At 31.9% G+C, this 16,339-nt stretch overlaps 1 protein-coding gene across 1 annotated transcript in view; it reads right to left on the bottom strand.

Moving 5' to 3' along the window:
* Window positions 1-16,339, bottom strand: part of LOC143072243 (nuclear pore complex protein Nup107-like) — a 31,097-nt gene that overhangs the window by 14,312 nt on the left and 446 nt on the right. The window contains exons 2-14 of the mRNA XM_076247099.1: window positions 14,211-14,262; window positions 12,519-12,631; window positions 11,333-11,440; window positions 10,520-10,656; window positions 8,038-8,098; window positions 7,179-7,332; window positions 4,697-4,832; window positions 3,692-3,769; window positions 3,288-3,379; window positions 2,306-2,381; window positions 1,616-1,729; window positions 1,071-1,247; window positions 271-476 (exon numbers count right to left, since the gene is read on the bottom strand). Of these exons, the coding sequence (XP_076103214.1) occupies window positions 271-476; window positions 1,071-1,247; window positions 1,616-1,729; window positions 2,306-2,381; window positions 3,288-3,379; window positions 3,692-3,769; window positions 4,697-4,832; window positions 7,179-7,332; window positions 8,038-8,098; window positions 10,520-10,656; window positions 11,333-11,440; window positions 12,519-12,631; window positions 14,211-14,245 (1,487 nt within the window). The 5' untranslated portion in view covers window positions 14,246-14,262. The remainder of the gene's footprint in view (window positions 1-270; window positions 477-1,070; window positions 1,248-1,615; window positions 1,730-2,305; window positions 2,382-3,287; window positions 3,380-3,691; window positions 3,770-4,696; window positions 4,833-7,178; window positions 7,333-8,037; window positions 8,099-10,519; window positions 10,657-11,332; window positions 11,441-12,518; window positions 12,632-14,210; window positions 14,263-16,339) is intronic.

Genomic DNA, 16,339 nt, shown 5'->3' on the forward strand with positions numbered 1-16,339 from the left:
TAGTACATATTTCATTATATTAATGTTCTATCTGTTTTACTGTACTTTTGTCATTTGGTCTCAGGTTGAGAATTGTCTAATAGGCAATTATACAACATATTCTTATTTTCATTATTATGCTTTACAATTTTATCTGTGTCAGATATATCTTACCAAAAAAAAGTGATAAATGTGTAACACAAAGGACACAATTGATTTTATAGTTTGTTCATATGTTGTGCTGTTATACCATTGTCCCAGGTTAGAGGCGGGTTGATATGTAATACTTACAACTGATCCCAATATTCTGGTGGGAGATTCTCTAAAGTTCTAGGTATAGTCTGATGTAATCTTATTTCCTGCTCTACCCAGACATCTATGCCTGCCCTTAAATGTGCCCATAGATGATCTGACCATGATTTACATGCCGGTAACATAGCTCTAAGATTACCAGAAAGTACACCGTACATCGCCTTCTCGTGAATATCATACTTTGGCTGAAATATTATATAAAAATGATTGAAAAAGAAAAAGATACAATGTTGTTGTAATTCATTATTGTTCTTGGGATACCATTTATTGTGGATTTTGTAAGTTAAACCGCAAATTTAAATGTTCAACAGCACCCACATATTCTAAAGGCTTTCAGGCAAACTTTAAAGAAATATCTTTAAAGTACAAGTTTTCCTCAATTCATGTAAAATTGGTATCCACAAAAATTATTAAATTAACAATTTATAGAAATTGAATGTTGCAATTTTTCTTTTAAATCAATAAAAAAGAATACGATTCATTGTTGAATGTTTCAACAATCAATTCCAGAATTCCCTTCTAATCAATAAATAAATTCAAACAAAATTAGAGTACTGTTCAAAGAGTGTCTGATGAGTCTATATATCAGTAGCTATTTTTTTAATTTGAGTCCAATGATCTAAAGGGTCAACATACACTCTTTAAAATTTGAACAGCTGCTAACAAATTTTTTGTCCAAATAATGTATATAATCATTATCAAATGATACCATCTATTTTCCTTTTATTTTTTTTAATACGTAACAAATGCAGTCAAATCAAAGTTTCTATAAAACTAACTTCTTTAGCCATGTTCCAACAAACACTTTTCCAAATATCTCTGTAAGGATTGCCTTCAATTGTAGATAAGCTGCCATCTTCTGATACACTGGAGAAATTTGGATCGTGGTGTAGTCTCCATCCTTCTAAAGTTGCTGCTCTCCAAGACTGACCGTGAGATCTACACATATCTTGAGCCTAAGATGAAATCATTTATAAGAGAGTTATCTTAGCAAAAACCTTTATATCTAACATGTCTAAGTATTTATAACTTCTCTTATTAAATGATATGAGCAAATCAGCCCTAATACAGATTAATCAGCTTGTGCAATACTGAAAAAATAGGGCTAATACAGAAAAAAGTCGTATTGGCGCATGGGCTAATTTCGGGACGTTCACTTCTAAACTTAGACGTATCGTTATGCATAAAAACATTTATAATATATTTTATAACTTTAGCTCATAGAATAAAACATTTTGAAGTCTTTTTTTTTTATAAATAGCATTATCATATGTAACTTCTAATACAAATGATACATATACTTTTAAGCCAATAATTAACATACCAAATCAACCCTTCCACCTCGTAAGCAAAGGAAAAGTGTTTGCAGTAATCGTCTTTCATCATCTTTGTCAAGATCATCCAGGAGTTTGTTCTGTCTGATTGGTGCATCAGGATCCTGTAATGTAATGTTTCTATAGAATTTGAAAAACAGTTTGCAATCATGCATACTCTTATCCCTTAATCCATTCTGATTGCTAAGTCTATATAACCAAAAGATTGACTGTGGTAATAAGTCACCTTGACCTTTTGTGTGACAGTAAGAGACATCAATTTGGTTCAGCCAGATGAATATAAAGACACATTCAACCCAGCTTAGCTTATCTAGTGAAATATATGCCTAGCATTCCCCAAATATAAAATCTGTATAACTTGATACGGCTATCTCTATAACTATTTATACTGCAACTGAATCTCATCTTATACATTTACAATCCAACAGGTATAATCCTTATAACTGCAAAATCAAAGACTACAGCAATTTTAGAAAATGTTGTAAAGTTTTTATTATTGCGAAAAATGCAACAGGGTTATTATTGCAATAATTAAAACTTGCATTTTTTTAATTAAACAGGATTTTTTCTCAATATTGCAACAATTTTATATTCGCATTTTAATTTAAAATGGCAAAATCGTAATAATAAATGCATGCAATAATTTATGAATTTACAGTATCGTAAAACATAGAACATACCATTTCATCTACCATTGGCCTTTCACTACCAAATAGTCCTGATTCTTTGCTTTTAAGTTTACTCAAAGTATTTTCCCTGAAAAATAAACATAAAATAAAATACACAAACCAGATTTAAATTTTTGTGTTTAAAAGATCCATTGGTCAACAGTCTTGGCTTTTTTGTGGCAATCAGTTTTTATTGGAAGAGAATGAGGGACAGTCCCTAGAGAATTACCAACCTCCAGCTGGAAAAGTGACAATCCTAGTCAAATAAGATTGGAGTTGAATGCACCACCTCAGTGTTGATAGGCTAGTGATACAATAGTTGGACTATTTATGACATTCCACAAATGAGGACCCTTTTCAAAATGAGAAGGAAATTCACAAACTTGTAAACCTGTTGTTCAGTGGTTGTCGTTTGTTTATGTGGTTCATAACTGTTTCGGGTTTCTTGGTTTTTTTTATATAGATTAGACTCTTGGTTTTCCTGTTTGGATGGTTTACCACTAGACATTTTTGGGGCTCTTTATAGTACTTTGACCTATAATGGTGTACTTTTACAAATTGTGACTTAGATGGAGAGTTGTCTCATTGGCACTCATACAACATCTTCTTATATCTACTAACTTGAAAATATAATAATTCTTTAATCAGGAACTAAAAATATAATAAAGCACATGATTGTTTTACATGTATATCTAAATATAGAATATTTTATAAAAGAAAAACAAATATTTTCAACTTGGCTATCATGTGTAAAATGATAAGTGTTTGGTAAACAGAAAATCCTTGTATTGTAGTTCCTAAGAAAAAAATCAACAACATTTTCATGGGACGGACAGACTGACTGATGGATGGATGGATTGACTGACGGATGGATGGACAGACAGAGGTAAAACAGTATACCCCCACTTTTTTTAAAGTAGGGGTATAATAATTATGTTCAACTGTAATCTTCCTTTTGACAACAGAGTTGTAAGTCTATAAAATCTTGACTCACCATGCTACAGCTCTGTCAGAAAAGAAATGTACATTTTCTGTGTAATTATCCACACTCTCCTGTGCACAACTTTCTAACCAGTCTACAACACACTGTAACAGAAAATACACTATTATACATATATAAAATTACTTTTTATTACTTGTCTGATAACTATTTTTGTGTTTTGTGGGGAAAAGATTGGTTTATGTTTTTTTGAACACTGTCAATTCATAATTCCATGTGTGCAGTTAATACTGAAAGTATGAACAGATCCGACATTTTTGCTTTATATCATAAGTACCCCATAAATAATATACTTCTACAGTATAGCAATGTATAAGACTGTGAAACTTGACTTTAAACTTATTTACCAAATGATCATGCAAAATAATTAATAAAATATGAAAAAAAAATCAACAGACCTGGCATTGTCTAACATCAGAGTGCTTTTCAAACAAACTTTCTGCAACTTCTTTATCGCTCCTTCTTAAAGGTGTTTCCTGGAAATAGAGATTAAACATTATTGTTAAATCATTATCAAGTAAAAATTCCATTACATAACCATTCAAATTTGCAGCTAAAGCCTTAACACATTACTTACACAGATAGAAACAAAGACAATTTAGTCTGATATCAAATATAAATATCACAATATTACTTTTATCTTAATACAACAGATATTCTACAGCTTTAGCCACACACTCAGTTGTACTGATATACAATGTATATTTGCATGACATGAAATCTAGTAATTTTCATGACATGTCCTTAAAATACAATAAAACCAAGGTTTTGCACAATGTAATTTGGATGAGATGACAAAGCAATACTTATCTAATTTTCCCCCTAATTAAAAAATATAGTGGATGGATAATAATAACAGGTCCAAAAAGACAGTTGTGTGTATAGAATGCTTTTTTTAATGAGATACAAACTGAAGGTTTTTTTTTAACTAGTAGAAATATGATTTTAAAATTAAAACATTATAAAAGTTTCAAAAAAAACTAAAATAGTCATTACATGGAACAATCTTTTTAAACACACATAATTGTTTGAATTAACAGGTCACACATAAAAAACTGTGATTTCTTCACCTATAATACCCAATGATTTGTCTGATCAACTGCCATATCTTCATCCATAAGAACCAATGCTTTGCCTGATCAATTGTCATATCTATCTTAATCTATTAGAACCAATGATTTACCTGATTAACTGCCATATCTTAATCTATTAGAACCAATGATTTACCTGATCAACTGCCATATCTTGATCTATTAAAACCAATGATTTACCTGATCAACTGCCATATCTTAATCTATTAGAACCAATGATTTACCTGATCAACTGCCATATCTTGATCTATTAGAACCAATGATTTACCAGATCAACTGCCATATCTTAATCTATTAGAACCAATGATTTACCTGATCAACTGCCATATCTTCACCCATTTCATCTTTTTGTTCTGCTTCCACCTGATCTTTGAACAACGACATAACTAGCTGCCATGTGTTTCTTTCTTCATTCAGTAAGTGTAACAAAGCATATTTCTGTTGTGACCTAAAAGTAATAAGTTTAAGTAATGATATAAAATCTAAAATTTATTTGGAATTGCTGTGAAAAAAAAATATGTTTCTGTTATCAGTGTTAACTTTCAGTTAATGCGGTTTGCTCTTTAAAATTCTAATAGAAAGGATTTATTGTGACTTTCCTATCTTAATTCCCACTTTTATTCAGTTATAAGTTCATAGTACATGTATACTATCGTAGGTGGGGCATAAAAATACAAAATATGCTTTTTGAGTTTTAACTCAGATTCATTTGATCAAAATTATTGTAAATCAACCTTTTAATTATGTTTAACACATAAATGGTACATAGTTGCATAGACACATAGCTTCCTTATATACTACAAAAATGTATATAAAATGCAATTAAAAAAGCTTATTTTCTATTGAATCTCCCATACATTCAATGAACACCAATCAACGCCAAGCTCATTATTACAGCTCTTCTATAAGGCCAACTAAAATTAATTAGTAGATTTTCATCCAAATTTTTGAAAAAAATGGGGCGGGTGGGAGGATTTTATTTTTAAAATTTTATTTCATATGAAACCCTTTTGCATGTTTTGTGACGAGTTCTTCATATATGCAAGTGTAATAATAAGCTTATATCATGTATTGTTAAGGCCGTACAGTGACCTATCTATAATACTAAAATTACGAGGTCCAATTTGTCAGCCGTCATCACGTAAAAACGACTAATCAAAGAATTCAACTTTATATATAACTAATATAGTACAAAGGTGTAGATTAAAAATTACACCACTCCAGGCCCTTTTGTTTTCCACGTAATTAATATTGCCAATAATTAAGAAGTTCCGGGTCGAGTCCGATACCAATACCAATAGTATATTCACCTGTTACCTATTACCTTATCTGTACGTTCCGCATCTAACAGGCGCACCAACAAACGGTGTATTCAGGATTAATATGCTATATACACGGGTCATAATCACAGGGCTGACACTACTAAATTGTCGAATTGTTACCTATTGTAATATTTTAATCAGTAAGACTTTCTTAGATAACAATACGAATACTAAAAATCTGGACTTAAAATAAGGCGTATAGGTACAGTTTTCAATTTGTTAGCGGGCATGACGTAAAACAGCGAATCAAAGAATTCAACTTTATTTATAACTAATATAGGACAATGCTGTTGATTACAAAATACTCCATTCCAGGACCTTTTGTTTTTCAAATAATTAATATTACCAATAATTGATAAGTTCCAGTTCGACGGGTTCAAACAGAAAGATTTGAAAGCAGAGAAAACTGTGTATCTTATAATCGGTATGACTTTATCAGATGACAATACTAATACTAAAATAATGCTTGCGCATAGTTATACTTTAATTCAGTCACGGACCCGCGATATCACGGGTGTGTTCTAGTAGTTGTTAATGTCTGTGTCATTTTGGTCTTTTGTGGATAGTTGTCTCATTGGCAGTCATACCCGTGACATCTTCTTTTTTATATACACAAGTATGAGGAATCTTACATAATTTTTCAAATCTTATAAATATATCTAATTCCGGCTTTAAAAACTTAACAACAAAAAGTGTGAGAAATACTCTCTTCAGTTAGCTAGACTACCTACACCAAATGTATTTGGGTTTCTAAACAATGGTTTGTATTCCCATAAAATGAAGCAAATGCATTGGTATGCAACACAATTATTATGAGTACAGAATAAAATGAAAACTCAGAGTGTTGAAAATAATAGGGTTGGTACTTTATATGCAAGATGAAAATATAATTATCATGTAAAACATGAACTTAATAATAAAAAAAAGTTGTTGTTTAATGACTCTTTTTGGGTGTATTGGGACATTTGCTGTTTGTCAACATAAAAAGACAGCCATGGGTAAAATCAAAGGGCTTGCATAAACAAAATGCATATGTTAGTCGACTTTTTAATTTCAATAAACGGTCATAAATCTAACAAGTTCGTGCTTGTATTTCAATATCTATAATCCAGTCATGTTTTCTGTATCAATGGTTTCCACGAATCTTGCGCTTTGGGTATCATTTACAGTCAAACAATAGGCAGGCAAAGTTTCAGTCTATTTTATATATACTTGGATTTGATTGGACAATAAAAATTGACATGAAATGAAGTTAATGTTTATTGTCCTATCAAATTTCAGTATAGTAAACAGACTGAAACAAACTACCTACCTGTTATTTACAAACACCAAACAAGCATAGCAAGCAAGTTGATCAAAGGTTTGCTGTGCATCCTTTTATAGAAGAGCTGTAAGGGCAAGGTTTAATTGGTTTCTACGCCTCTTACATTATTCAGTGAATATTAATGTTTCCAAAACTAATAACTCCTTACACTGAATCTCTTGTAGCTCCACGGAAAGTTTTCTTTAACATTGTAACCTGTTCTCTGCAAGTCTTCTCATAACCTTGTAACAAACTAAAAGACTGATTTCCTGATGGAAAGGATTTCATTATTTGCATAAAATCCTGGAATAAACCTTTACAACCTGAAAAATAAATCAATTCTAAGTATCAATTAAAGAATATATGCATAAGTATATCCATAACGTTATTTGTAGTACATTTTGTACAGTGTAGCCTGCCTAATCCGACACCTGAGTATTCCAACATCCTGCTTTAACCGACACATTTTCATGGTCCCAAAATATGTTTATCCTTGCAGTAAAAACCTGAATATTCCAACATTTTTTTCTGGTCCCCCAGTGTGTTGGATTAGGCAAGTTACACTTTACATGTATTTTAATTTATTTTTTTAAGTTGCTCAAAATCTTAAAGACTGATAATCATGATAATGGCCTGGATGGAAAAGTCTAATTGTGCATCTACTGTATCACTAGCCTGTAAACACTGAGGTTGTGAGAGCGAACCTGGCATGTGGAAGATGCTACTAATACTTTCTTTATTAACTAATAATAGTGTCCTAAATATGAATTTAAAAAAAAAAATCATGCATACTTTCTTATTTATGCTTATCAACTTTTAGGAAGCAAAAATATTTTGTAATTTTACTTAATTTTCCACTGAACCAGTATGAAGTAGTTGTTTATTGACAATTAGCTCAGCATTTTCTACATAAGTTACTTGTCAATTTATGGTTCACCTCACAAATGAGCAGATTTAAACATATGTTAGATGTGTATTCACTAAGTGTAAACTCAAAATAGTAAATTTCTAAGACAAACTTAACATACCAAGACCTTCCTCTATTAACAGTCCTACATTAGTGGTGGTCAAATCTTCTGTCATATCCTCCTGCAGAAGGAGAAATTATGTATTACAGTAACTGTATATACAATTCTTGTAATTATAAACAGCATATTATTGTGAATTCTAATATGAAGTGCTTCTTTAGCTTTGTAAACAACACCGTGATAAAATTCTCGATATATCTATACTTAGCACAGACTAAGAAATGTACATAAAAATGTACATAAAAATGTCACAAAATTCACAATAAACTCCTCCAAAAGCGATGCAGTGATCTTTAACACCAAAAGAGGAAGGGAGCCACAGGAATGGAAAATTGGAAACGAAACAATAGTAGAAGTCCAGGAAACAACTCATATTGGGATAGTGAGAAATGCCAACAAGAAAAATGATATCGAAAGCAAAATAGAGAAAGGACGACGTACAATGTATGCCTTACTAGGAGCTGGCTTACACAGGGAAAATGGTATCAATCCTGTAGTAAAGAATAAAATATTTACAACATTTAGCAGGCCCAGAATAACATATGGACTTGAAGTAGTAAAATTACAGCAGAAAGAACTCAACACTTTGGAAATCTACGAGCAGAAACTACTGAAACAGATCCAAGGGCTCCCTGACAGATGCGCTAACGTTGCAGTGTATGCTTTACTAGGGACAACTCCAATTACAGTCCATATAGAGCGAAACTCATTGACCACCTTTTTCAACATTGCTTCACACCCAGAGTTCATAGAACATGAGATTGCCAGACGGCAGTTAGCAATGAAGGATGAAACAAGTAACAGCTGGTTTACACATATAAGGATCATCCTACAGAAATATAGCCTTCCAACAGCATTCGAAATTATGAACAATCCACTAAGTAAAACCCTATGGAAGAAGCAAATCGATTCAGCTATCAACAAATACTGGGAAGAGTCCTAGAGAGATGAGATTGAACAGAAAAAATCATTAAAATATCTGAACCTACAAGAACTGGCTACCAAACATCCACACAATATCTGGAAAACAACTCAGAACAACATCAGGGACATCTCAAAAGCCACAATCAAAGCTCGCCTTCTCACAGGTACCTATACTCTCCAAGCTGATTGCAAAAGATTCAATCAACATGCATGTCTGAAACCTGCCTTCTTTGTAAAACACACACTGAGGACAGATGCCATTTCATCCTTAAATGCACAGTACTAGAGTCACCACGTTCAAAGCATTTAGCTCTATTAAAGCAGATTTTGGCTAGGAAAATCAGCACTGACACAGCAGAAGAAATATTTAACGACGAAGAGCTTCTCATGCACTGTATTCTGGACTGCTCAATGTTAACCAGAATGGGTTATATAGAAATACAAAGTGACATTATCAGAGACATTGAAGAAATCAGCAGAAATTTAATTAATGAATTGCACAATCTTAGGGCAGTGAACCTTAATAAATTATAATAACAATCTGTGAACTTTATATTGTGTGAGACAATAGTTTAGACAAAGGAACTTTTAGTGATATATTTAATTTTTTTTCCGAACACCACCACCAATCTTTTCAATTGGTAACCTTATACCTGTTACAACAGGGTACTCCGAAGTCAACGGAGGAATTTACCAGCACAACAACAATGGCTGTTAAAATATACCTCCCACGTAAATCCACATGTATTGTAACCTATGAGCACACACTATGTCGATTTCATTGTGTTTAAAATAATTAATAACAATTGAAACACCTTACATTGCCTTCTTTCTTATTCTAAGGCATAACTAAAAAGAATTAATGCATCAGAGATAAAAAAAAAAATGTACAAAATCAAACTGAATTAAAATTCCATGAAATTCCATTAATGTTTTGCACATTAATGACATTTCAAAACATGACGTTATATGAATGAAAACGCCAAAGCTGAAGGTTTTTCTGTTGTGTTTACCTTCTTTACTCAGATTATATTGCACTAAAATAACGTTTTGAGGTAGGTGTTGCCTTTTTTTCTATTCTAATGCATTATTCACATTTCTACTGATTCCAGCAAGTCAACATGACGGTTCTTTGGATACAAAATGTCAACAGTGAATTTGACAGTAGCTTACAAGAAAAATAATCTAAATAAAAAATGGCAAATGTTTGGTTTGAAAATTAAGAGAATCAATCACATTTTTTTCTAGCGGTTATTTAAGAAATGATTCATGTCAGCTACAGATTTAATAGATCTTTTTTTACATTTATCTAAAATTGGGTAAAATAGAACAGTAACACACACACATGTTGATACAATTAAAAATTCCCATTGGCTGCATTGAGTAATTCTTAGTGAAACAGTGGAATGACTGGTGACTAGAAGTGTTAACATTCTGACTTACAACTGTTTTACATAATACCTATGTAAGAGTGAATCATCAGCATCCACTATAAAAATTCCCCAGAGAAGCTATTTTTAAGTTCTTTATATATCTATACTTCAATAATCCAACTTACTAAATATTGCGTCCCTGAATTATTCTGTGGTTGATGCTGCAACAGTGAGGTCTGGAATGAGATGTTATCTTGTTTCTGTGGAGTTTTTCTTGGTGTTGGACCCAAAATGGTTGACACATCAATTGCTTTTGGAGCATCTAAGAAACAAATTCATATAAACCTAAAAGAAGTGTCAACTGTTTGGGACATAAGTCCCCTCTTATAGCTTCAGAATTTTTTTAAAATATCTTAAAAATCATTTTGATATTTAATTACTGAATTGGACTTTGACCTATCAGATGTGACATTGAGTGTGTAAAGTTCAATATACACAACTCTTTAAAGTAAATTAGCTTTTAGAAAATATGCTCAGATTAGCCTACACAATGTATATTCATAATGCTACAATATGTCACTAATGGTTGGAGTTCCTGGAATCTTCTAAGCAAAAAGTTGTCAGATAAAATTAGCAATGTAGCCAACTATACATAATAACAACAAAATCTTACTTAAAGAAGAAAGGTATAAGACATATAGTGTCAGAGGAACAGCTTATGGCCTTTAAAATGTGATGCTGGACCAAGTTCATAACATACCTCTGAATCCAAGCAAGTACATGTACAAAGTTGTATTCAACACAACATGGAACACATGCACAAAAACAGTCAAGACATATAGACCAACAAAAAGAGGACGAGAGGAAAAAAATAACCAGGTTCTCTGAATTTGATTCTTATACAACTTCAATTTATTTTTAACATGTCTTTATAATTGCTCCTCCATAATATATATTAAATAGCTTCATGTATTAAAAAATATCTTATTTGTACTTACATGATGTGTACCTCAGGACGCCATGAACAGGTGTTCTAGAAAAGCTAGAAGTTGCTGCATTTCTAGTTTCTAGAGGAGAGGCAATACTTTCATCAAGCATTTGTAAAGCTGCTATTTGTCAAGGATGTTAAAAAATTCTGTGAAGATATTGTGTTTACTCCAGCAAGAATTACAGGAATTTTGTCAGATGGCATTTGGAAAAAATTTCCGCTAAAAATCTAGCTCCTGCTAAACTTTTATTGGTATACTTCACATTTTTTAATTTTAGAAAAGATGGGAATTCTTTTTCAAAAGAACATACTAAATTCTGAAGCCAATTGTCATAAAATCTTCTTCCAGGTTACCTACATACTTAGAAGAAACAATTTGTTACATGGAAAATTGGTGAGGGCGTAGTATTCCATTAAAGTTTATGTGGGAGGGTAGGAAGGGACTTTTAAAATATCCCTACAACCAAGAACACTTTTTTAGATAATTTTGCATAATGGTAAATTGGTAATAGACGCATACTGAAAATAGACCTTTGACCTACATTCAATATTTAAATTTCCATTTCTACCCTCCCACATACATTTTAATGAAAAAGCCCTGATTTCAAATATGTCATTACCATTACATTATCAAAAGATATAAAAACCCAGTGAAATAAAACAGAGACTGTGTGTAGACTGGCTGCTCACATTATATATGTCATACAAGATTTCCATACAAACAAATTGTGGAGATTTTTATCGACTAAAACTTTATTAATCAAGCCAAAACATTTACATATATTTTGTATGTTTTAAGGGCTTCCTGACTAACCCTAATTTTGAGCTCCAACCATTAAATGTTTTGCTAACTATCATAAATAGATAAAGGAAGATGTGATATAAGTGCCAATGAAAAAACTCTCCATCTTAGTCACAATTATAAAATTACACCTTTAAAGCATGTTACATAACTGCTACCTAATTCTATCTATATATGACTCCAGTTGACAGAAATCATTCTCACATAAATTATTGATATGAATAATGGTAGTACTGGACTAAACAAGACAGGAATTCACCCAAAACAAATTCAAATTAACCGACTTTTCAACTCTTTGGAAAGGAACCCATAACATGATTAATCCAGTTACATAGTTGTTTTTACCAATACACATAAACTATAATAGTGGTTATTTTTTAAACAGAGAGGATACATTTTTGTATGTTAACATTAGCGCTCCTCCTCCTGAAAGTTCTACTCTGTTCTTGTCCCCGTACAGCTGGGGATTCTCCTTCCAACATGGCCTCTAATCTCATTTGTCTTGGCCTTAAAAAAATCAAAAGGTAAAAGATATAAGGTATAAAGAATTTTCCAAATAATCAAATGTAAAGTGTATCTGATTTTGTCAAGGCTATCGATATTTACCATGTTTTCAACTTTATAAGTTGATGCAAGGGACAAAAACTATTACTGTACAAAAGTAGGCCACTGTTGCATCTAATATTTATTTGCTTTTATCCTTGTATACACCTCATTAAAAGTCACTTACAGTTTGATGCTAGATAACTATTTCACTAGCACCACATTTTGACCAAAGGTGAAAAAGCTGTTTCATGTACTGTGGATTCATTATAATTCATTGAATACAATTTTCGTCAATGTCCTGTGTACAGTTGAACCACGAATTTAAATGTTCTAGGAATTGCAGATTTTATATAGGTTTGTTTGCAGACTTTGGTAAACCACAATATCAAATATCTATGAAAACACTGTTGTTCCTCAACCCATAAAATTAGTACCTAAGAAAAAAGATGAATCCACAGTATTCATAAAGCCTAATTAAAACAACATGAGGAAGGTCTCCCAATCATCACTGTTGTAATGCTTAAGGTGGTACCTAACACTACAGGGAGATAACTCTGTAAAAATCAGCTGAACATTTTAATCATGTTCCATTGTTAAGGAAATATTACGGTTCCCGATGATCAAAATTAGTGTTTTCAACTGCTTATATCCAATGAAATTTTCCTCATGAAATGGTTGGTTTAATTCTTTTGAAATTTTAATATTCTTGACAAGAGTGTCAAAGTAAATATTTTGTCCAAATTTGATGAAAATTAAACGAGTCAAATTAATTTGAGTCGAGGTGTACATGGTGTATGGTACCACCTTAACTGAAGAAATTTGATAATTGAACTAGATTGGAATGAAAAGAATTCTTATTTTCATCCCCAGTTTTTGGTTGAGTTCGTGTTGCTAAGTCTTTAGTTTTCTATGTTGTGTCTTGTGTACTATGTTTGTCTGTTTGTCTGTTTTGTCCTATTTAGCTGTGACGTTGTCAGTTTATTTTTCGATCTATGAGTTTGACTGTCCCTTTGGTATCTTTCGCCCTTGCTTTATACCGGTAAAAGAAATTTGCAAATACTATTCTGTCACCTTTATCCAAATTTACCAATTAAATGACAAATGAGAAAAAATTAACAGAAGTTGACCTAAATGTATATGCTTAAGTTGTGAAAAGAAATTTTTCATAGTATAATCTTATTCATAATAATTTTACCTGAATTAGCCCCAGAAAAGAGCTATAGCATTACAAGAGAGAACTGCCATTAATATTAGAAGCAGAAAATCTGGTACAATGTACATGTATGATTGCCAATCACACCTTATGTTGTTGAAGCTAGCAACCATAGGTCACTGTACAGCCTTCAACAATGAACAAAACCAATATTGCACAGAAAGCTTTAAAAGACCCCAAAATGACAAATGTAAAACAATTCAAACGAAGAAGCTAAAGACCTTATTTAAGTACAAACAATAAAAAAAATATGATATAAAGCAATATTATGACTGCTATTTCTGATACATAAACACACACACAACCAAACATTTATTCTTTACCTACCTTTGATCTAATGTCATGTCTGACTCATCCATCATGATAACTTACAAGATTCCTGTAAAACAAGATAGAAAATAATATCAGTAAGACAATATTAAAAAATTTGAAAATCTAGTATCAACTTTGGTTTTTCTTTAAATTAAAAAACATATGCATGTTATTGCATTGCCTGTTATCAAATGAATAATCTGGTCCAGAAGCTGAGGGTTGGTTGTCTTCTGGTGTGAATCCGCTTGAATGTCAACAAACAACAGGTTCTTACTGTGACATATAACATAAACAGTGTGACATATAACATAAGCATTGTGACATAGATAATTGAGGGAAGTTGCACAAATTCAAAAATTATTCTATTTAATTGTGAATAGATACATGATCTTCCAATTGGTGATTTTTTTAACTGAAAATCAAATCAAATATCTCTATGTTTAACAGTTATAAATAATAAATGACACATTTTTCAAAAACGAACCCAGTTCAACAAGGGCATCGCATTCATAAAACTGTTTTTTACTGAAATATTTGAATCTCACTATGTGTAACAAAAAATTTGTTCCGGTGTGTACTGAGTGTAGGACACATTAATAATTGGAGGCATGACTGTAAATATAATTTGTGGAACTTATTTTATCCTGCAATGGTGCTAAGTCGTTCTCCCCAGGACATTTTTCTTTCTTTTTTCTGTAGACTTAGCTTTGTTTTTTTATTACCGTGTATTGTCAAGGTTGGGTACTCATAATTGTTTCTCAGTCACTGAATGTACGATGTTGTTCCATACTAAAGCTGCTGACCCTGTTTGTATACATTCAAATTCCAATGGCGTCAAAAGTTGGCCGACTCAAAACCACATGACTCATTGAATTGTTATACCCAATCAAATTGCTCTATTGTCAATTAGGTGATTTTTTCAGACTAAGTTAATAATATCGTTTGTTTGAGTGATATTGCTTTTGAAATAGTTTGCAATAAATTGGGATTTTATTCAAACGGAAACCTCATTATTAGCCATGAAATTTGACATCAATGGAATTGTATATGAATATTAACCTACAAATGTATGATCAGAACATGCAGAATATTGATCACTTTATATTGAACCAATTTTTTTTTTATTGAAAAATATATATGTTTATTGTTTTTTATAACCTTCTCTATATTCCTGAACAAAAATATGACATGAAAATTGTTTTTTTCTCATGTTTTTCTTTCATTTTGGATGTTGTTTTTTTTTTTGGGGGGGGGGGGGGAAATCGCACAAGATGTAATATAAAGTGCTTGTCATTTTCAAATTCTTAAAAATACTATTCATAATATTTGCTTGTGCTGTTTTGTCTGCCACTAACATGACTAGCATAAATGACTAAGCTAAAGGACACTTAATTGAATGTACACAAAGCAATGGAGGCTTGAAGTGGGATTTTCTGAAGTTCTGAATTGTTTTGAAGCATTTGGAAGTCAGGTTTGAAACAGCCTTTAGAAAATTGGCATTTTTGTACAATACTTTAGAATAACACCGACAACATATATTTCATGTATTTAGAAATGCTTGTTTTAATTTGGAAGAGTAGAAAAAATGTATTCTGCACTTGTTTATAACGCTGGTATAAGCGTAGTGACGTCAATGCAGTTTTCCTGTGTGATAAATACAATATAAAAGTCTGAATGAACCAAGAAGATGACCGATTATAGACTAGGGTAGGATATAGAGATGGGAGACGGTTTGGTATCATTAAAACATTTAATACCGCTGCAATTGTTTGCCCCTTTAGTAAGTCAGGAAACTGATGTTCAGTCGTTGTCGTCTGTTTACTGTAAACCAACTTATTTTCGCGACTATCGCAAGTAGAAAAATAACGCGAATATAAATCGTCGTGAACATGTAAAACTTAGATCTTTCCTTCAAGTAAATAAGAAAATCGCGAAATAAAATAGCCGCAAAGTGACCAAGAAAGGGTAGAACGCAAAATAAAGTATCCGCGAAAATAAGTTGGTTTACAGTATGTGGTTCATAATTGTTTCTCATTTTTTTAGATTAGACCTTTGGTTTTCCCGTTTGAATGGTTTTAGACTAGTAATTTAGGGGCCCCTTTATAGCTTGCTGTTCGGTGTGAGCCAAAGCTCCGTGTTGAAGG

The sequence above is a fragment of the Mytilus galloprovincialis genome, chromosome 4, assembly GCF_965363235.1.
Source record: "Mytilus galloprovincialis chromosome 4, xbMytGall1.hap1.1, whole genome shotgun sequence".
Lineage (NCBI taxonomy): Eukaryota > Metazoa > Mollusca > Bivalvia > Mytilida > Mytilidae > Mytilus > Mytilus galloprovincialis.